The 22,984-nt window shown below is 41.4% G+C and overlaps 1 protein-coding gene across 2 annotated transcripts in view; it reads right to left on the reverse strand.

Moving 5' to 3' along the window:
• The window catches only part of CDIN1 (CDAN1 interacting nuclease 1), a 707,904-nt gene that overhangs the window by 679,203 nt on the left and 5,717 nt on the right, over positions 1 to 22,984 (reverse strand). For both annotated transcript variants that reach the window (XM_073610474.1, XM_073610473.1), the window contains exon 2: positions 19,715 to 19,817. In XM_073610474.1, coding sequence (XP_073466575.1) covers positions 19,715 to 19,747 — 33 coding nt within the window. In that variant the 5' untranslated portion in view covers positions 19,748 to 19,817. The remainder of the gene's footprint in view (positions 1 to 19,714; positions 19,818 to 22,984) is intronic.

The raw sequence follows: 22,984 nt of genomic DNA on the forward strand, positions 1-22,984 counted from the left end.
TAACACAGCCTTTTCTGATCCTGGCCTATGCAGCTGAACATCAACCACTTCTAATAATGAATCACAAAGACAATTTTTCCATTTATTAGGTGGAATCTGCCAAGTTTTGCATTCACACCTGAGCAGAGCGCATTCCTTATTTTTCCAGATTTTTTTTTTCTTTTTATTTCAGGCATTTTACCCATGAATCAAGATTCCGGTTTTGTTGCTTGGGCTGGACAAGGGGAGGAGAGCAGTTCTAGAGGCACAACATGTGAGTACAGTATTTACAGGCACTCCCATTATCTATGGGGCCAAAAATGCCAGAGTATGCTTGAAAAATAATAATAATGTATTAATGTACTTTTTGGAGCGTAGGAAGGCTGAGCGTACAAGTGCGAACAGGTGGCTAACACAAAAAACTCAAACACGACTAGTGCTTGCAGAAACTTGATTGAATTTGCACTACAAAGGATGTTTGGCTGTCTAAAAACAAGCATCCCTGCAAGAATGAGATGTGTCGGATGGTAAAATTGGTGTGAGGATAAAGCGCAAGTTCACCCAAAACACATGGATTTCATTTTTTGGTAAAAACAAAATGGACCCAAAAAACTCCTGATAATGTGCCAAATATTTGGCACTTGGAAAATTGATTTATGGAATGTGTTAGATAATTGTTCCAGTTAAAGGGTTTGAAAAGTATTGCCCCTCTCACACTGATGTGGTGCAGTTTGACTGCAGGATTAGATGTAGTGCAGTGTACCCACGGGTTAGCTGCGCCTTCCCATGGAGTCCTATTATGTCCTGTGGTTTTGATGTGTTTTCTGAAAGCGAACCAAAACATAATAGAACCCTATAGGAAAATGCAGCTAACCCACGGGTATACTACACCCCGGGTGAGGTCAAACTGCACCACATCAGTGTGAAAGGGGCGTAAGATGGGACTAGTGCACCAAATGTTAATAATCCCAAAAAGCACCGATATGGTGACTAGACAGCCACTGTTGGTCTGCTAGCTCCATGGCCAATAGTCAAGGGCTGTTTGTTATATTGCACATATTATTATTATTATTATACAGGATTTATATAGCAGCAACAGTTTGTGCAGCACTTTACAACATGAGGGCAGACAGTACAGTTACAATACAATACAGAAGGAATCAGAGGGCCCTGCTCGTTGGAGCTTACGTCTTGTCTCTGCAATGGAAGAAAGCTCTGACTACCGCTGGCACAACTACCTGTTCAGATGTGTACCCCAAAAGAGAATATTGTAAAAAAAAAAAAAAATCCCAAAGTACGACTAGCTGTAGAAAAGTTGCACAATCTGCTCCAAAATAAACAATGTTCAGAAAATAAGTTATCAATGTTTAGAACAATGTTGTGCAGCAATGCAACAAGAGGATGATGTCGCTCGACATGTAAACACATTGGAGTATGTTTGGAGTGCAATTGTTAAAGTAGACTAAAGGGCAAAACTTTTTTTTTTTCTATTAGTTTTGGATAGAGTGGAGAAAGCTTAGATCACCTGTCAGATTTTTATTGGTTTCTCTGCCCCCGTTAGAGAGATTCCCCCTTTCTAGTTGTCCTGTTTACCGTTATCACCATTAGAGAAAACAAAAGAAAAATCACAAATTGTGAGTTGTCACCAGAACAGGAATAGAGGGGAAATCTTCCAACGGAGGCCCTAGTTCTGGTGACAACCAGGGATTACCTCACTTTGGAGGGATTTCCTCTCACTTCCCGTTTGGCTATACATAAATTTTTTGCGTGTTTGATCATTTTTATTTTTTGTGACTGTGTATTCGCTTTACATATTTTATTGCTGTGCATTAGTTGATTAATTTATGACCATGACCCCTGGGTGTCACTGATTATAGTCTTTTATTCATTTATTATTCTTTGAGAATATTTTTTTTTTTAATTTATTTTTACGGTTTGTGTAGTCTATGATGATAAACATTTGTTTTAATGCTATTGTGTACAAACTGTAGTATTGCTGGTCACAATAGTCCTCCAGCTGCCGACCAACACCAGGTATATACAGTATATAGAACAGTAGAGCAATACCATCTTAGGCCTATAGAAGGAGCTGAAGCTCTGAGTGCATAGCCTGTTGTCCTACATTGACCTATCCTTCCTGTGACGTCACACCCGCCCTTGTGTGCACTCCATGCTGGCCCTGGAGACATCCTGGTTCCTACCTAGTGTCTTGGCTTCCATCTGACCATCCACAGTGACAGGAGTCCCTGGCAGGCCCTGCAGGAGAAGGCTGAGCGGCGGTGTTCCGCTTAACTGATGAGGGAGTACATTGGTTTTATCCAGTGAATTGTTATGACCATTTGTGAATAAATTGTATTTTAATACTGAACTTAGATTGTGTAGATAAAAAGGAAGAGAGGGGAAGCACAATCTAAATCTGCAATGGGGACACAGATAGCGGAAGACAGGATTAACTAGGTATATTTCACTCTACAGAAAACAAATGCTTTAGTGGCCTTGAGTATGCACACTCTGTTATATAGCATGTAATGAAAGTTTCTCATAGTCTGGGTTTAATGACACTTTAAAGGTAGTTGGCATCAGTAAAAGGAAGGCTACTATAAAAAAAACTAAATAGCAATACACATTCAGATACAGTAGTATGAATTGCATGCATTGTATGCAACAGTTGCAATGTTAAAACATAACAAAAGAATAATAAAAGATTTTTTTTTTTTTTTTAAATAATGATTTAAAACAAACACCCTTTACCATTTCTAAACCTTCTACTACATGCCTAATAAACTATATGTGATGTGACATTGATTATTGAATCTTTTCATGCCTAAGCTTTTTGCGGACATTTGTTGCTTACAAGGTAGAATCTGTATTTTTTGCTAGAAAACCCACAAACATTATATATATTTTTTTTTAGCAGAGACCCTAGAGAATAAAATGGCGATTGTTGCAATATTTTAGGTCACACTGTATTTGTGCAGCGGTCTTTTAAATGCATTTTTTGGGGGGAAAAAAAGACACTTTCATGAATTAAAAAAAAAAAACAAAAACAGTAAAGGTAGCCCAATTTTTTTGTATAATGTGAAAGATGATGCTACACCAAGTAAATAGATACCCAACATGTCATGCTCTGAAATTGTGCACACTCGTGGAATGGCAACAAACTACAGTACTTAAAGAGGAGGTCCAGCCTAGGTGAAAAAAATTTAAAAAGTCAACAGCTACAAATACTGTGGCTACTGAATTTTAATATTAGGGCACTTACCTGTCCAGTGAGCCCGCTATGTCAGCACCCCAGCCGATCTTCGGATCGACCCCCGGGTGCTGCCACCGCCATTCCTGGTAAGGGAACGCAGTAGTGAAGCCTTTCAGCTTCACAGCGGGTTCCCTAGAGCGCATGTGCGAAGCCCGCGGCCCATCTCTGGAAGTGGGGAAGGGAACCTGTCAAAAACAGGTCCCCCGTTCCCCCCCTGAAAAGGTGACAAATGTGGCACCAGAGGGGGGGGGGGGAGCATATAAGCGATAGTTCCACTTTTGGGTGGAACTCTGCTTTAAAAATCTTCATAGGCGATGCTTTAAACATTTCTACAGGTTACCAGTTTAGAGTTACAGAGAAGCTCCTGTGCTAGAATTATTGCGCTCGCTCTGACGATTGCAAGGATACCTCACATGTGTAGTTTGAACACTGTTTACATTTGCGGGTGCAACTTACGTATGTGTTCACGTCTATGCGCATGCACAGAGGGACAGGGCACTTTTTTTTTAAATTTTATTATCTTTTTTCACTCTCTCTTTAAAAAATAAATTCTGATCATTTTTATTGCTGTCACAAGGAATGTAAACATCACTTGTGACAGTAATAGACGTGACAGGTACTCTTTATGGAATGATTGGGATGTCTATAAGACCCCAAATCCCTCCTTTGCACATAAAAGTATTAAAAACGTCAAAATCAGCGTTTTGGAATACTAGGGATTTTTTTTTTTTATAATCGGCACCATTGGTAGTCATGACATCACCCGTTTCTGGCTTCATTCGAGTCTTCGGCCAGCTGGCGGACGTGTCGGTGGGACGGGAGAGCCGCATAAGGCGGCGGGAGGGGGGGTTGAAGCCCCTTCCAGCTCCTTAGGATAACAGCCGAGCAGCATCACCCCGATATTACCCCTTCAAGCCAGGAACGCATATTTGCGTACGGTCAGCGTGAAGGGGTTACACGCTGACTTGGAGTGCTTTCTCTCCCAGCTGGCCAGACCGGATCGCCCCCTATTGCATGCTTTTAAAATCATTTGTCTTTAAAGCGGAGGTCCGCCAAAATATTTTTCTTTTAAAAGTCAGCAGCTACAAATAGTGCAGCTGCTGACTTTTAAAATAAGGACACTTACCTGTCCAGGGTGCCCGCAATGTCGGCACCCGAGGCCTAACCGTCCCTCGGTCCTCGGGTGCTGCTGCCGCCATCTTCAGTAAGGGAATCCGGAAGTGAAGCCTTGTGGCTTTATTTCCTGGTTCCCTACTGCGCATGCGCGAGTCGCGCTGCGTAATCCGAATGGTCCCTGCTGTCCGCGGGAGTTTATGCCCGGAAGTGGGTGCAAATACTTGTATTATACAGGTATCTACAACCCCCTCCCCCCTGAAAGGTGCCAAATGCGACACCGGAGGGGGGGTTCCGAAAAGAGAAAGTTCCATTTCTGTGTGGAACTCCGCTTTAACATCAGCTTGACTATATACAGTGCCTTGAAATAGTATTCATACCCCTCAACATTTTCCACATTTTGTCATGTTACAGCCAAAAACGTAAAATGTATTTTATTGGGATTTTAAGTGATAGACCAACACAAAGTAGCACAGAATTTTGAAGTGGAAAGAAAATGATAAAAACATTTTTACAAATAAATATCGGAAAAGTGTGGTGTGCATTTGTATTTAGCCCCTTTAACTCTGATACCCCGAACTAAAATCTAGCGCAACCAATTGCCTTCAGAAGTCACCTAATTAGTAAATAGAGTCCCCCTGTGTGTAATTTAATCTCACTATAAATACAGCTGTTCTGTAAAGCCCTCAGAGGTTTGTTAGAAAACCTTCGTAAACAAACAGCATCACGAAGGCCAAGGAACACACCAGACAGGTCAGGGATAAAAGGTGTGGAGAAGTCTAAAGCAGGGTTAGGTTATAAAAAAATATCCCAAGCTTTGAACATCTCACGGAGCACTGTTCAATCCATCATCCGGAAATGGAAAGAGTATGGCACAACTGCAAACCTACAAAAGACATGGCCGTCCACCTAAACTGACAGGCCGGGCAAGCAGAGCATTAATCAGAGAAACAGCCAAGAGGCTCATGGTAACTCTGGAGGAGCTGCAGAGAATCACAGCTTAGGTGGGAGAATCTGTCCACAGGACAACTATTAGTCGTTCACTCCACAAATCTGGCCTTTATGGAAGAGTGGCAAAAAGAAAGCCACAAGAAGTCCCGTTTGTAGTTTGCAAGAAGCCATGTGGGGGACAACAGCAAACATGTGGAAGAAGGTGCTTTGGTCAGATGAGACCAAAATTTTAACTTTTTGGCCTAAAAGCAAAACGCTATGTGTGTGGATACTTTTCTTCAGTAGGGACAGGGAAGCTGTTCAGAGTTGATGGGAAGATGGAAGGAGCCAAATACCGGGCAATCTTAGAAGAAAACCTGTTATAGTCTGCAAAAGACTGGAGACTGGGGCGGAGGTTCACCTTTCAGCAGTACAACAACTCTAAACATACAGCCAGAGCTACAATGGAATGATTTAGATCACACTTTCTCAACCTTTTCAACACAGAGGAACCCTTAAAAAAAGAAAAAAAACTTTCCAGTCTCAGGGAACCCCTACTAAGTGTTTACTATAGCTACAACTCATGATACATTAATGTGAAGGGGGAAGAATGCTCCTTACACTTGTGGTCATTGGGAATAATTACCCCCTTACAGATAGCTAAAAAGATCAATGGTGTCAGTGGGAATTTATCTGAGAGGCAGAAATTGGTCATTGCTCAAGGAACCCCTTGCAACCTTTGGGAGAACCCTGGTTGAGAAATCTTGCATTAGTGTGATAGTCAGTGGGAAGAATGCTCCTTACATTTGTGCACATTGGGAAGAATTACCCCCTTACAGACAGCTAAAAACATCAAGGGTGACAGTGAGAACTCAAGGAACCCCTAGGAACCTCTGGAGGAACCCTAGTTGAGAAACCCTGGTTTAGATCAAAACATATTCATGTGTTAGAATGGCCCATCCAAAGCCCAGACCTAAATCCATTTGAGAATCTGTGGAAAGACTTGAAAATAGCTGTTTATGGACACTCTCCATCCATGCTGACAGAGCTTGAGCTATTTTGCAAAGAAGAATGGGCAAAAATGTCACTTTCTAGATGTGCAAAGCTGGTAGAGACACCCCCAAAAAGACTTGTAGCGGTAATTGCAGCGAAAGGTGGTTCTACAAAGTATTGACTTAGAGGGGCTGAATACAAATGCACACCACACTTTTCACATATTTGTAAAAAAAAGTTGAAAACCATTTATCATTTTCCTCGCACTTCACAATTAGGTACCACTTTGTGTTGGTCTATCACGTAAAATCCCAATAAAATACATTTACGTTTTTGATTGTAACATGACAAAATGTGGAAAATTTAGAGGGGTATGAATACACACACACACACACACACACACACACTAGAAAAGCCAAACCCACTCCACTGTTTATTTTAGCAGTTTACACCAGACTTTGGAGAGGCAGGGACGCTGATTGCACAGGTGTGGGCTGGATTCATAATAGACCTGGGGATAGAGCTCAGGGCCCCAACAGACAGGAGGTCTGTGTATGGGAGTCAGGAGGACTCCTATCCTCTCTAGGAGTCAGAGAGGTTGTATTGGGCAGCCAGAGGGTGCATATCTGCAAGAGGTAGATGTAGTCAGTGACAGAGCAGCAAGGAGCTGATCGTGAGTAAGCTATGAGAGAGCTTGACTGGAAGGAAACCATTGTGTTGGTCTGAGGAGCAAACCTAAGGCCTAGGCTTGAGGCCTGAAGCTGCCATGTGGCAAGTGAGTAAGCCAGGAGACTGAAGCATTGTGCAAGTTACAGTAATGGTGGAACCCCTGCGTGGGAAATTGCTGTCCTCTGTAAATTTTTCAGTTTCCTTAAATAAAAGTGGGCTACCATGCCCTTAAAAATTCAATTTTGGGCTGGCACAACTTCTTGAAAATGCACGCAACACTCACATATTTTGAATGAAGTGTCGAGTTTGATCCAAGTTCTATTGGTGAATCAGATTCTTTCTGGCAGTGGATCTGGACCAAGCTCTTTACACAAGGTTTGAGTGTATGTACTGTGTACTACTGCAGCCAGGTTTTCTTTGTGGTACCAGCTGAGTACTGTTTTTAATTGGTTAGTTCACCTGCATCCTAATGATGATTCATTAGAACAGTATATACTGTAGGTGATTGTGGGGGACTAGTTCCAATAGGTAATTACTAATCGCTGATATTTGTGCAAAACTCATCTACCCCCTTGTCCCCTGCTCCATCTGTTAACCACCTGTCACATGAGCTTCAATAAAGAGGATTTTTGGAAGTGCAGCTGTCCAGAATCATTTGCTTTATGTACCAAATATTATTGAAGGCCTTTCTACCACATACTCCCCATTTTATGATGAAATGGGAACAGGAACTAAAATATTTCTTCTGAAAAGTCAGATTGGGTCAAAATACTGGCGTTTACATATAAAACATCAGTCTCCTCTAGAGCACATGAGCCTAACTACTAAATTTTCACCAGATGCTGTCGATGTCCAACTACCTTTACATGCCATAGACCCGCATATCCCCAACACTTGCTGGAGAGGTTTACGAGACCCGGTCACTATGACTCATGTTTGGCGTGACTGCCCTCTTATAACTCTCTTCTAGGACAGGATATTATGTCTTTATTATGACCTCGTTGGAGTCTTATTAATTTGCTCTTGATGTTTCTCGGACCCTATAAACAGAACAAGAGTCTCCTCCGACACTTTTTAACCTCTGCACGTACTGTGATTGCCAGGACTTGGCATAATATATATATATATATATATATTACACACATAAACACACACACATATATAATATCTCACAAAAGTTACATTTTTGTAAATATTTTATTATATCTTTTCATGTGACAACACTAAAGAAATGACACTTTGCTACAAAGTAAAGTAGTGAGTGCTTGTATAACGGTGTAAATTTGCTGTCCCCTCAAAACAACGCAACACACAGCCATTAATGTCTAACCGCTGCCAACAAAAAAGTGAGTACACCTCCAAGTGAAAGTGTCCAAATTGGGCCCAAAGTGTCAATATTTTGTGTGGCCACCATTATTTTCCAACACTGCCTTAACCCTCTTGGGCATGGAGCTCACCAGAGCTTCACAGGTTACCACTGGAGTCCTCTTCCACTCCTCCATGACGACATCACGGAGCTGGTGGATGTTAGAGACCTTGTGAGAGACCTCCACCTTCCGTTTGAGGATGCCCCACAGATGCTCAATAGGGTTTAGGTCTGGAGACATGCTTGGTCAGTCCATCACCTTTACCCTCAGCTTCTTTAACAAGGCAGTGGTCGTCTTGGAAGTGTGTTTGGGGTCAATATGTTGGAATACAGATGGGATTTTTAAGGCAATTTTAGAAAAATAAAGACTATAATTATTTTGAAAAAAATAGAAATTTATTAATAAAAAATAGTATTTTACATGATAAAAAGATTCCCAAATGGGATACCCTGACAGAAAAAAACACATGTACATGTATCATGATACAATTTATATCACAAGTGGTGAAGCCCCACTACACGTAAGTATACCATCTATACAAATTACAGATGATGATAGGTAGTGGGAGTATCCAACGCGTTTCGACATATGTATGAATCATTCTTCTTCAGGGACTGATACCACTTCTGAAAATACAGAGTACAGTATAAATACATTTTTAGAATCCAAACAAATGGATACCATGTGAAACATGAAAAACATTTTCAAAGCATCAAACTTACATATCAATTGTATGATTACTGGAGAGAGCATTCCCTCAGCACTGATGATCATCTTAAAAGTCTGAAGAAAATACGCCTTTCATCACATAAGGGGACCACTGGACAAAGCCAATAGGGGCACCAAAAATTAGGAAAAAGGAGGGGGGGCCCAAAATTTCCAAAAAAGAAAGGGTCTATAAAATATATACACTCAATTCTAATTTTTAGAGTACATACATACATATATACACACATATATATATATATATATATATATATATATATATATATATATATATATATATATATATATATATGCTCTGGCAGTTCTCCAGGTTTTGGTATTCGGTCATGGGGCTCTGTAGTTTGGAGATTCCATAGTGTCTTGGGTGGGACGGGATCTCCAACCCTGTGTCCAGACAGCACTTATAATGAGGGTATGGGAAGACCTCATGGCTCCCAGTTGGAGACTGCTCCACACCCAGAGAGACAGGAGGCCTTCAGGAGTCAGAGGTGCTGCAGTAGGCAGCCAGAATGTGTAACTGCAAGAGGCAGTGGATCGGCCTGAGGACTAAGGCCAAAGCGGAGCTGTGGGCGCTAAAGTGAAGCCATCCACATTGAGGAATCCTGTGGTCTGTGTGACCAGGATAAAGAGCAGAGGTACTGCTAAAGAGAGCCAGGTGGGCTAGCATTTTCTATTGTGTTTATTTGCTGGAGATGAACCCCTGCGTGGGAACCCTTTATGTTATGGACTTTTATTTGCCTTTTTAATAAAAATGGGCTACCATGCCCTTAAATATAGTTCCTGACTGGCTTGAATCACTGACAAACGCATCTGCCACGAGAGCTAATGGTCCCCGATATTACTATATATATATATATATATATATATATATATATATATATATATATATATATATATATATATATATATATATATATATATACACACATATACACACACACACACACACACACATACATACATACACACACACACACCTCCCAAGGATTCTGATACACAGTCTAAAACCTCCCCTTTAGCCTCTTCCTGTACAGATCGCCCTTTCAGAAAGCGAAAGGGCCCCTTTGCCAGGCGGCAGGACATGGAAAGGGAGTTGCAACAGGCCAATAAGAAACGGACCACGGAAACACAACATATGCACCCAGCACGTGGAGGTAAAAAGTGGTGGGTCTTTAAGACACACTCAGACAAACAATGAAAGCACCAAGAGTGACAACACAGGAAAAGGTAAAATTAAATAAAACTAATAAGGATTCTGGCACAATACCTAAAACACAAACACAATTAGATGATTTTTTAGACAAAATCAGCACAACTCAATCATCCACACTGCAGAAGAAACAGGAACCCACCACAACAAAAATTACTCAGAAGGAAGATTAAATATTATGAATTTGTCATCACATGTACTTACACAGGCCGAAAGTCGGGTGCTTTCATTGGGACGGTCTTTTTGTCCTAACAAAAGCTTGGATAATTTTGAAAGAGTAAAAGATATACACCTGTTTGCTAGAAAATGACTATTTAAAAGCATTTATAGCAGGCGGTCTGTGCAGGAGGAGGTTATTGCTCCCAATCTTACAGCCAAGGATTTTAAGGCCCTTCAAGACCTTAATCTGCTGCTGCAGGAAAATGAGCTATCCAATGATGTCTGGGAAAACGACTTGGATAGTGAGGATTATGAGGATGGTAAACAGGACACTGCGCAGAATAAATTCAAGAGGAAATCGCACAGATTTCCACTGTTGAATCAGAACCCAGCTTTAGCACTTTTTGTTCAGCAAACAACCAAAGAGATAGAGGCAATTAAGAATGATACGACAGTTGGAAATCTTAGTCCTGAACAACTATTGGCATTAAAATCTTTAAAAGATAATGTTGAAATAACAATTAAGGGGTCTGATAAAGGTGGCAATATTGTATTGATGGATAACGCCATGTATGAGAATATGTGCCTTAAAATCCTCAGCAACCGAAAATGTTACCGTAAAATCTCGTCTTCCTTGGTTGACAAATTCAGTCAAGAGTTCTATTCATTGATACATGAGGCACATGGATTGGGTATTTTAACGAGCGAAATGTGGGAATTTATTTGCACTAAACACCCTTGCACACCCACCATGTATGCACTTCCAAAAGTGCATAAGGACATCAAAAATCCCCCTGAAGGACCCATTATCTCTGGCAATGGGTGTATCTCAGAGAGGATTAGCCAAGTCATTGACCAACATCTGAGACCATATGTAATGGAATTGGCGTCCTATACTAAAGACACAATTCATTTATTACAATTATTGGAGAACATGGAAGTTTCAGATTCATCAATTCTAGTAACAATAGATATCGAGTCTCTGTATAATAGCATCCCCCACGACTTAGGAGTTGCAGCTGTGGGTCGTATATTGTAGCAAAGAGCAACACATGAGTGGAAATTTAATAAATTCATACTCCAAATGTTGGACTTTATTTTGAGACATAATGTGTTCATGTATAAGGGTTCCCACTACCTCCAGGTAAAGGGTGTGGCTATGGGGACGTGTTGCTATGGGGACGTGTTGCACCCCTTCTTATGCCAACCTGTACCTGGGGGAGGGGGAAAGGGCTTTTTTGCTGAATGACCAATTGACCACCTACACACGACATATCGTCATATGGCAAAGATACATAGACGACATATTTCTTGTGTGGGATGGCCCAAAGGACACCCTAAAACAATGTCTGAACTAAATGAATCGCAATGATTTTAATCTATATTTTAATAAGGGTTTACGATCATCATTAAGTCAATCTTTTGGATACAAGCATCCTGAAAGATCAGGATGGTAGATTAATTAGTAGATTGTTCAGCAAGGATACTCTACTGCACGCGGACAGTTTCCATCCTGAACTATTAAAAAAAGTCTATACCCTTCAGTCAATTCTTATGCTTAAAATGTAATTATACTACCTGTGAAGCCTTTCAACAGGAGGCTGATGAGTTCAGCAAAAGACTACTAGCCAGAGGTTATACTAAATCTTCCCTCAAAAGGGCTTTTAATTGAGTGAAGGATAAAGATAGACAGGATCTTATTTTTAAGGCCAAAAAAAAAAGAAAAAAAAAGAAGACCACGTAAACAGGATTCTACTGTGATAGTCTAACGAATATGAAAGGATGAGGAAAATTCTTTCCAAACATTGGTCGATTCTCACCGAGGATCCAATACTTAAGAGTCTAGTTACCCCTAATCCGCAAATCACTTTTAAGAAGGCAGGATCCATTGGTGAGATGCTTGCACAAAGTGAATACAGAGGAAATTTGAGAAAGGACTCCTGTAAGACTTGGGTCACGTTCCCTTGTGGGGCTTACTCTTTTTGTGAAGTTATTGGTAAGAGGACTTTTTTTACCTTACCAAATGGGGAATGCTTCAGTGTTAAACATTTTGCAAATTGTAAGAAGCAGCGTGTGCTCTATCTTTTACAGTGTCAATGTGGAGCCTTTTATGTGGGCAAGATAGTATGGACAACAAGATAGTAGGCATATGCTTAGTATGCGAATTGGTAATCTGTATCTTCCTCTTGGCAGACATGTGGCCAAGAGGCATGGATACAGAGCGCCTAAGGTCAACTTTACAGTGTTGGATCGAGTACATATTCAAAATTGGGGGGGGGGCAATTGGAATAAGATTCTACTCCAGCGTGAAATGCTCTGGATTAGATATCTGAATGCCACTACCCCCCACCCCCCCACCCCCGGCCTCGATGAGGATGAAAGCTTTAAACCCTTTTTAGAAGGATTTAGCTCAGGGAAAACTGACTGAGGTTTAGAGCATGGGACTTGCTTCAGGCCCCACTTTTTATATTTATATAATATTCGGTCTAGGACTAATTAATTGTTTTTCTTTTTAATGAAACCTTGTTTGCTTTTCAATCATGTTTTGTCAAGCTACATATTGATGGTTAATATCTGTCTTTTGGATGTAACTTTCTGTTAGGCTCCCTTAACTGGGGTATTTGTCTATCCTTGCATCCTATGTGATGGATTAAAGTGGCTTTTTCTATCGGGGTTTTTAGTTGTATAATATCATGCCAATTAACATTTGCGATGTCCTTCGGCTATATATATTTTTGTTTTTTCATTATTTGTAATGGAGGGGGCCTTTTCTCCGCCATTATGTTCATCTTTGTCTGCAAGCCTTCATCATATACCCGGCACACTCAAGCCCTTATGTTATATTACATTTAGGGCTATTTTTTTTCCCTTCAGTTTTTTGAATATGGTGTCCTTTGGCGTCCCCTCAATGACTACGTGGATGTTTTTGTGTCTGGGGTTTTAGTCCCCCTTAGGGCCGTTTCTCTCTTATCCTCGGATATGCATATCTGAATTTTGGATGGAGTGTGGCCTATTTGGTGCTATGGATCTTTCCTATGCACCTTATCTCCCTCTGTGTAGCTGGTGGGCTGCGATTGTCATCATGCGCTACGCATGGCGTCACACTGCTTCTTTTCTTCCCTGCAGGTGGCGTCATCACGTTTGCGCCCTCTGCGGCGTGACCATGCTATGTGCGGCGCCTTCACTTCATTACGCACGATGTCACTGCCGCTGGTCTGCATCTTCGCCGCTGCATTACGCACAACGTCACCACCACCTCCTTGCGTGCAGCATCACTTGCGCCACGTGCGTCGTCATCCATGCCGCATCTCGGGCGGCTTTTTTGGCGGTCCACATGGTGAGATATAAGGAGGACGCCGGGGACCATATCGGCGCCATTCCTCTCACTTTTTCGTTGGGTGACACTACAGTGAAGCAATGACTCTTCCATGGGGAGCTATGCAAGCTTTCACAACCTATCTGGATTGATCCTTTGGTAGCCACATTGCTCAGCCCATTGTGGCTGAACATATATGAGATTCACTCAGTAAGTGGCTGCTTTATTATTTTTTTTTCATTTTTCGTTTTATATTGCCTCATGACCAGGGGGTTCTTTTTCCTTGGGGATTAGGCGACTCATCATATAGGGTCCCTTTCCCTTGTGGATTAGGTGCTTCCCTGTTAAGAATCTCCTTTTTCCCTTTGTGGTTCAGGGGAATCCTTGGGAGGTACATATATATTCGAAAAATTAGAATTGAGTGTATATATTTTATAGACACTTTCTCTTTTGTAGTTTTTTCAATTGGAAATCTTGGGTCTCCCCCCTTTTTCTTAATTTTTGGTGCAGCTATTGGATTGTCCAGTGGTCCCCTTATGTGATGAAAGGCGTATTTTCTGCAGACTTTTTAAGACGATCATCAGTGCTGAGGGAATGCTCTCTCCAATAATACAATTGATATGTAAGTTTGATGCTTTGAAAATGTTTTTCATGTTTCATATGGTATCCATTTGTTTGGATTCTAAAAATGTATTTATACTCTACTCTGTATTTTCAGAAGTGGTATCAGTCACTGAAGAATTTAATACATAAATATGTCTAAACACGTTGGTTACTCCCACTACCTATCATCATCTGTAATTTGTATGGATGGTATACTTACTTGTAGTGGGGTGACACCACTTCTGATATAAATTGTATCATGATACATGTACATGTGTTTTTTCTGTCTGGATATCCCATTTGGGAATCTTTTTATCATGTAAATTAATATTTTGTATTAATAAATTTCAATTTTTTCAATATAATTATATTCTTTATTTTTCTAAAATTGCCATAAAAATCCCATCTAGAGGTATTCACAATTCTATATATACAGGGATGATGGCAATTTACACGCCAATTTGTAGGAGTCTAAACATTTCCTTATGTTGGAATACTGCCCTGCGGCCCAGTCTCTGAAAGGAGGGGGATCAAGCTCTGCTTTAAAATGTCACAGTACATGTTGGCATTCATGGTTCCCTCAATGAACTGTAGCTCCAAAGAGCCGGCTGCACTCATGCAGCCCCAGACCATGACACTCCCACCAACATGCTTGACTGTAGGCAAGACACACTTGTCTTTGTACTCCTCACCTGGTTGCCACCACACACGCTTGACACCATCTGAATCAAATAAGTTTATCTTGGTCTCATCAAAGCACAGGACATGGTTCCAGTAATCCATGTCCTTAGTCTGCTTGTCTTCAGCAAACTGTTTGCGAGCTTTCTTGTGCATCATCTTTAGAAGAGGCTTCCTTCAGGGATGAAAGCCATGCAGACAAATTTGAGTGTGTGGCGCAGTGTGCGGCGTATGGTCCGAGCACTGACAAGCTGACCCCCCACCCCTTCAACCTCTGCAGCAATGCTGGCAGCACTCATACGTCTATTTCCCAAAGACAACCTCTGGATAGGACGCTGAGCATGTGCACTCAACTTCTTTGGGCAACCATGGCGAGGCCTGTTCCAAGTGGAACCTGTCCTGATAAACTGCTGTATGGTCTTGGCCACTGTGCTGCAGCTCAGTTTTTGAGTTTTTTCACAATCTTCTTAAAGCCTAGGCCATCATTATGTAGAGCAACAATTCTTTTTTTTCAGATCCTCAGAGAGTTCTTTGCCATGAGGTGCCATGTTGAACTACCAGCAACCAGTATGAGAGAGTGTGACTGATAACACCAAATTTAACACACCTGCTCCCCATTCACCAGTGTTAATTTAGTCGACTAAATGAATACTATTTCAGTCGACTAAAATACAACTAAAACTAAAACAATTGAGATGACTAAAATACGACTAAAACTAAAAGCCATTTTAGTCCCAAGACTAAAACTAAAATGCCATTTTAGTCAAAAGACTATGACTAAAACTAAATTGCAATTACTGAAATGTACTGGAGATTTTAGTCGACTAAATACGACTAAAACAATTGCAGAAGGCTAAAATGGGACTAAAACTAAAATGGCATTTTAGTCCTAAGACTAAAATTAACACTGCCATTCACACCTGAGACCTTGTAACACTAACAAGTCACCTGACACCGGGGGAGGAAAAAATGGCCAATTGGGTCCAATTTGGACATTTTCACGTAGGGGTGTACTTACCTTTGTTGCCAGCGGTTTAGACATTAAATGGCTGTGTGTTGAGTTATTTTGAGAGGACAGCAAATTTACACTGTTATACAAGCTGTACACTCACTACTTTAGATTGTAGCAAAGTGTAATTTCTTCAGTGTTGTCACATGAAAAGATATCATAAAATATTTACAAAAATGTGAGGGGTGTACTCACTTTTGTGAGATACTGTACGCACACACACCCCCCATTATTACCTTTAGACCTCTTTTGCTATGATGATGGTAACGTGTAGGGCTGCAACTAACGATTATTTTCATAATCGATTAGTTGGTCGATTATTGTTTCGATTAATCGATTAATCGGTTAATAACCTTAAAAAAAAAAGTGTGGTGTATAATTTAGTTAATATGTAAAGTTTTTAAAAAAAAGCTATTTATTCTTAAATATCTCTATGCAGTGGTAACTATAAACAACCAACTATATAACTAAACAACCATATAACTATGGTTAGGGAGCAAAATATTGAATCCACTCTGAGAATTACAGACAGAAGAGATATACCGTATACACTATTAGAAGAGAAATACAGTTTTTTGGCCAATTTGTTGTTGGACAGATTAAAAAATACAAATTGCTGCAAAAACGTATTACATGCTTTTGTGCAGCTTCTCCATTGAAGAATATTGAACCAAAAAAGCACCGTTTTACGTTAAAAAAAAAAAAAAAAAGTCCTTGCCCCTTTCCAAATACGCAGCGGCTGAAAAAAGCATAGATGTGAACGTGTCCCATAGAAAACCATGTTAAATGAACTGTAGTGCGGTTCTGCAAAAAGCACCAAAAAAAACACAAAGATGTGAACCAGGTCTAAGACATTTAGTAACATAATGGGGTTAAAAAAAAACTAAAATGAGCCCTTTATAGTACAAAAAAAGTAAATAATCGCTACTGTAAGGGGTTCATTTTTTTACTGTAGAACTGTGAAAGTAATATTTACAGTAGCGATTATTTGCTCTTTTTGTACTATAAAAGGCTAATTTTCTTATTTTTAACCCCATTATGTTACTGGCCGATTAATCGATTATGAAAATAGTAATCGATTAATTTCATAATCGATTAGTTGTCGATTAATCGATTAGTTGTTTCAGCTCTAGTAACGTGTATATTTGCAGTTTGACATTCTTTTATTTGTTCTCTTCTGTGTCAATTTTTTTCAAACGTAATAGAAACAGATTACACATAAAATGCAATGTGCCAAAATCAGATGTACCATGCAATAACTCACATTTCTGCACAACCACCCATCACAGACTATTGGACCCAATCCCTTCTGTTACAAACCACATAGGTGACTCTGCGCTAGTGTATCTAAGTGTGTACAGCTCCTACGGCAATATGAGAGGGATCCACTCTCACTGCTGGATTAGCAGGCTTATGAGGTTGAGTCACATTCCCCCCCCCCAAAAAAAAAAAAAAAAAAGGAAGAGCACAGCAACTCCCACCAGTACCAGCTTCTGAGTTGCATCGGGAGGGGGGTTGGTTTACATGCTATAGTAGCCAAAAAAAGGACACATCCAAAATGGAAAGAGCAGCTTACATTTCATTCTCTGTACAATATGGGGAGTGGATACCGTGTGGGTCTTTCAAGGAGGCTAATAATCCTTCACCCTCCATTCCTGCAAGATATAGTGATAGAAAATCCTCGTCGGTGCACATTCCTCGATACCAGTGACTTAATGTCATTGATGACAGGACTAAACCTTGCCAACTGTAAATTTCATGACCCATGGGATTACTATACGAGTACTTTAAAGGATAACTAAATCTGTGAACAAAAAGGCAATATGTTGCAGCTTACAGTCCCTTCATGTGGAGGCTGCATTAGTTTTCTTTTTCCAAGCTAAAACATTTTACCCAGATACAGAAGATACCTTTTGTTCTTGCCAGAAATTCAGTGTCCCTATCACTTCCTGTGCCCTACACTGAATAATATCTTTTTTCCTGGCTATCTTATGTAAACCACCAAGTGCCCTGGCCCCAAAAAAATGAAATTAAAAAGATAAAGATATATGTTTATAGACCATATCAGAACAGTGCAGGGTGGCAACCATGGTCCCCTCCATAGATACAATGAAGGAGTGACATGGCCACCCAGGGACAGAAAGTGTGTTATTTGCAGGATTATGGGGTGAAGATAAAGCAAAAAAAGCTTGAAGAAAAAAGTAAACCAATGTAACCATCACACCAAGGACTAAGCTTCATTATTTTACATTTTTGGTTATGAATTTAGAAACACTAACCAGAACCAGAAAAAAGCAATTGGCATTAGCTATGAAGTCAGGGAAGTTAAGCCATTAGTAACAAAGTGAAAGTTGTTTCGGAGGGGGCACACTCTTTAAGCCCTTGACGCTGACGTAGCACATATATGTGGCCCCACTGCACTGGGCTTATTTTCTGTGGGACCGCATATATGCATATCTCCCTTTGTGCTGGAAGGGCGTCACAAAGATCTCGCTCCCAGGACAAAGACTGGGGTCTCAAAGATACAATGCATCTTTCATTCTCCTTCCAGAGAGGAATAAAAAGTGGGTGTGTACCAATAAATAAAAAAATAGAATACCTAGATCAGGTAAGGGTCAAAGGTCAAGGTCAGAGTCAGTATATTCTGGACAGAATTTTTTTTTATAAATTAGTGTCAGTTAGTGTCAATGTGTTTTAGGTAGGGGGGAAAAAAAAAAAAGCCAAATGCACACTGTTGTTTCTGGGCTGTACTACGGGTACAAACAACAAAGAATATACACATACTGTATGTGGTATTGTTGTGATTGTCAGGAGCAAGAGAATTTATTTTGGGTTGTATTTTGGTGATAGGTTATGGTAGTAACCAGAAATATACAGCCAGTGTTCCTTTGATAATAAAAAAATAAATCGGGCAATAACCATTTACTACCAAATGAAAGCCCAATTTGCCACAAAGTAGTTGTGATGATCTGTACGATTTTACATGTCAAAGTTGCAAAATTGTGCTTCGGCAGGAAGATCTGTTTTACCCTTAGGCGTCAAGGGGTTAAAGTTCACTGAAATCTGGAGCTCTGCTTTAAATTGGCTGACCGGTTTGCTTTAGGAAGAGCCATAACATTGTGTGGTGTCAAAAGTGGCATGCACAGTCAAAACTCAACAAGCAATGTATCTGGATCTAGAATGGATAGACCACTAAAGTCATAGCGCCTTTTACCTTAATGCACTAAGGTAAAAAAACAAAAACAAAAAAAAACAAAAAAACACCTTACAGTGCCTGTTTTTCCCCTCCCCACCGCCCCCCCCCCCAAAAAAAAATAAAAATAAAAAATAAAAAAAAAACCTTACTCATGTCCTGTATCGATCCCGCTACATGCTCGTCTGCAGGTCTTCCCTTCTGTGTCCACTCTCTCATGGGCTTGGCTGAGAGCAACAGAATCCATTGGCTCCTGCTGCTGTCAGTCAAATCCAGTGAGCAGAGAGTGGGATTGAGGGGGAGAGACACAGCCTGACCTGGGAGTGGGCCTGTTGTCACCATAGACAGCGGCTTCAGCCCGGAGTGTGGGGGACTACAGAAAAGGAGGTTCGGGGTTGCTGTGTGCAATACCAATGATCAGAACAGGTGCGTAAAATTTTTTTTTTTTTTTTTTTTTTTTAGGAAAATTAAGTTAAAATTTACAACCAATTTAAGAAAAAAGAAAGCTTTACTCACCAGGGAAATCTCTCCTTCAGCTTCCTCATACATTGCCGTGTAGGTTTCAATGTGCTGATAAAACGGGCAATCTCATCATACTGTGCCTTAGTTAACTTCATCTCTGTGATATAAACAAGCCATCAGTACATACTGCATTATTATTTACAATAAAACTAAAACTTATTATTATGCTAAAAATTATTCATAGTAAAACTGCCCTGTTTAGCATAAATATACTTTAAAAAAAAAATTAGGGTCAGAATAGCAAAATGTGCTGGAGAACCCCCCCCAGCGAAAAACATACTTGAAGGAATTTTCTAACTATTAATATATAGTTTTCTGCCTTAGGGGTATAAAGCCGGGTTCACACTGGTACGACACGACAGTCATACGACACTGGATCGACTTGAAGTCCGACTTCAATGAACGGGGATCCGACTTTGATCCAGACAATGCCAGGCACTCTGTGTCTGGTATGAATCTTTAGGGGGAACTCTACTTCAAATAAAAAAAAAAAAAAAGCGGCATGGGTTCCCCCTCCAAGAGCATACCAGGCCCCTCGGTCTGGCATGGATTTTAAGGGGGACCCCCCATGCTGAAAAACGGCATGGGATCCCCCCAAAAATTCATACCAGATCCTTATCCGAACACGCAGTCTGGCAGGTCAGGAAAGGGGGTGAGGACGAGCAAGAGCCCCCTGCCCCCCCCCCAACCATACCAAGCCGCATGCCCTCAACATGGAGGGGTGGGTGCTTTGGGGCGGGGGGGGCCTTGTGCCCCCCCCACCCCAAAGCACCTTCTCCCCATGTTGATGAGGACAAGGGCCTCTTCCCGACAACCCTGGCGCTTGGTTGTCAGGGTCTGCGGGCGGGGGGCTTATCAGAATCTGGAAGTCCTCTTTAACAAGCGAGCCCCGAGATCCCTGCCCCCCACCCTATGTGAATGAGTATGGGGTACATTGTGCCCCTACCCATTTACTAAAAAACATGTCAAAAATAAAACACAGTACACAGGTTTTTAAAGTAATTTATTAAGAAAGCTCCGCCGTCTCTTCCGATTTCTTCTCCCCTCTACGCTTCTACTCCGCTGAGGTCTTCTGCCTTTGCCGAGGCGGTGATGTCATAAGGGGCGTGGCCTCCGTATGACGTCACCCGGTGACCCCACCCCATGCCAATGTAAGTAGTGGCACACCGCGCACCCAGCATTAGAGCGGGAGAGAGCGCTGTGTTAAGATCGGAAGAACAGAGGGAGAAGACAGCGGAGAAGACCCGGCAAAAGAGCGAGAGTACACCCCTCACATTTTTGTAAATATTTTATTATTAACTTTTCATTTGACAACACTGAAGAAATTACACTTTACTACAATGTAAAGTAGTGAGTGTACAGCTTGCATAACAGTGTAAATTTGCTGTCCCCTCAAAATAACTTAACACAACCATTAATGTCTAAACTGCTGGCAACAAAAAAGTGAGTACACCCCTAAGGGAAAATGTCCAAAGTGGGCCCAAAGTGTCAATATTTTGTGTGGCCACCATTATTTTCCACCACTGCCTTAACCCTCTTGGGCATGTAGTTCACCAGAGCTTCACAGGTTGCCACTGGAGTCCTCTTCCACACCTTCATGACAACATCACGGAGCTGGTGGATGTTAGTGACCTTGCGCTCTTCCATCTTCCGTTTGAGGATGCCCCACAGATGCTCAATAGGGTTTAGGTCTGGAGACATGCTTGGCTAGTCCAGCACCTTTACCCTCAGCTTCTTTAGCAAGGCAGTGGTCGTCTTGGAGGTGGGCTTGGGGTATTGGAAATCGTTCCAGTAATCCATGTTCTTAGTCTGCTTGTCTTTAGCAAACAGTTTGGGGGCTTTCTTGTGCATAATCTTTAGAGGAGGCTTCCTGCTGGGACGAAAGCCATGCAAACCAATTTGATTCAGTGTGCGGCATATGGTCTGAGCACTGACAGGCTAACCCCCCACCCCTTAAACCTCCGCAGCAATGCTGGCAGCACTCATACGTCTATTTCCTAAAGACAACCTCTGTATATGACGCCGAGCACATGCAGTCAACTTCTTTGCTCCACCATGGCGAGGCCTGTTCTGAGTGGAAGCTGTCCCTTTAAACCGCTGTATTGTCTTGGCCACCATGCTGCAGCTCAGTTTCAAGGTCTTGGCAATCTTTTTATAGACTAGGCCATCTTTCTGTAGAGCAACAATTATTTTTTCAGATTCCCAGGGAGTTCTTTTCCATGAGGTGCCATGTTGAACTTCCAGTGACCAGTATGAGACAGTGAGAGCAATAACACCAAATTTAACACACCTGCTCCCCATTCACACCTAAGACTTTATAACACTAATGAGTCACATGACACCGGGAAGGGAAAATGGCTAAGTGGGCCCAACTTGGACATTTTCACTTAGGGGTGTACTCACTTTTGTTGCCAGCGGTTTAGACATTAATGGCTATGTGTCAAGTTATTTTGAGGGGACAGCAAATCGACACTGTTATACAAGCTGTACACTCACTACTTTACATTGTAGCAAAGTGTAATTTCTTCAGTGTTGTCACATGAAAAGATAATACATTATTTACAAAAATGTGAGGGGTATACTCACTTTTGTGAGATACTGTAGCATGTACATAGCAAAAATTACACCCCAAAATACATTCTGCTACTCCTGAGTATGGCGATACCACATATGTGAGACTTTTACACAGCCAGGCCACATACAGAGGTCCAACACGCAGGAAGCATCATCAGGTGTTCTAGGAGCATAAATTACACATTTAATTTGACTACCTATTACACTTTTGTGAGACCATGTAGTGCCATGGATGTGGCAGGGATGAGTACTGATGTGGCATGGACGTGGCACAGACGAGCACTGATGTGGCATGGACGTGGCACAGACGAGCACTGATGTGGCATGGACGTGGCACAGACGAGCACTGATGTGGCATGGACGTGGCACAGACGAGCACTGATGTGGCTTGGACGTGGCACAGACGAGCACTGATGTGGCTTGGACGTGGCACAGATGACACGCCGGGTCCAGAGGACCTGATAGTCACGGACATTCCTGGGTGCGCACTGGAGTGCGATTCTGGGAGGACATCATAGTACACCCTCCCAGAGTTATCCGACTGTGCTGTATTCGGCTATGGCCCGGTCGGCAACTGTTTAAAGGCCACGGCCTACCTGAGTATTGTTGCTGACCATGTCCATCCCTTTATGACTACAGTGTACCCATCTTCTGATGACTACTTCCAGCAGGATAATGCACCATGTCACA

The sequence above is a fragment of the Aquarana catesbeiana genome, linkage group LG13, assembly GCF_042186555.1.
Source record: "Aquarana catesbeiana isolate 2022-GZ linkage group LG13, ASM4218655v1, whole genome shotgun sequence".
In the NCBI taxonomy this organism is placed as follows: domain Eukaryota; kingdom Metazoa; phylum Chordata; class Amphibia; order Anura; family Ranidae; genus Aquarana; species Aquarana catesbeiana.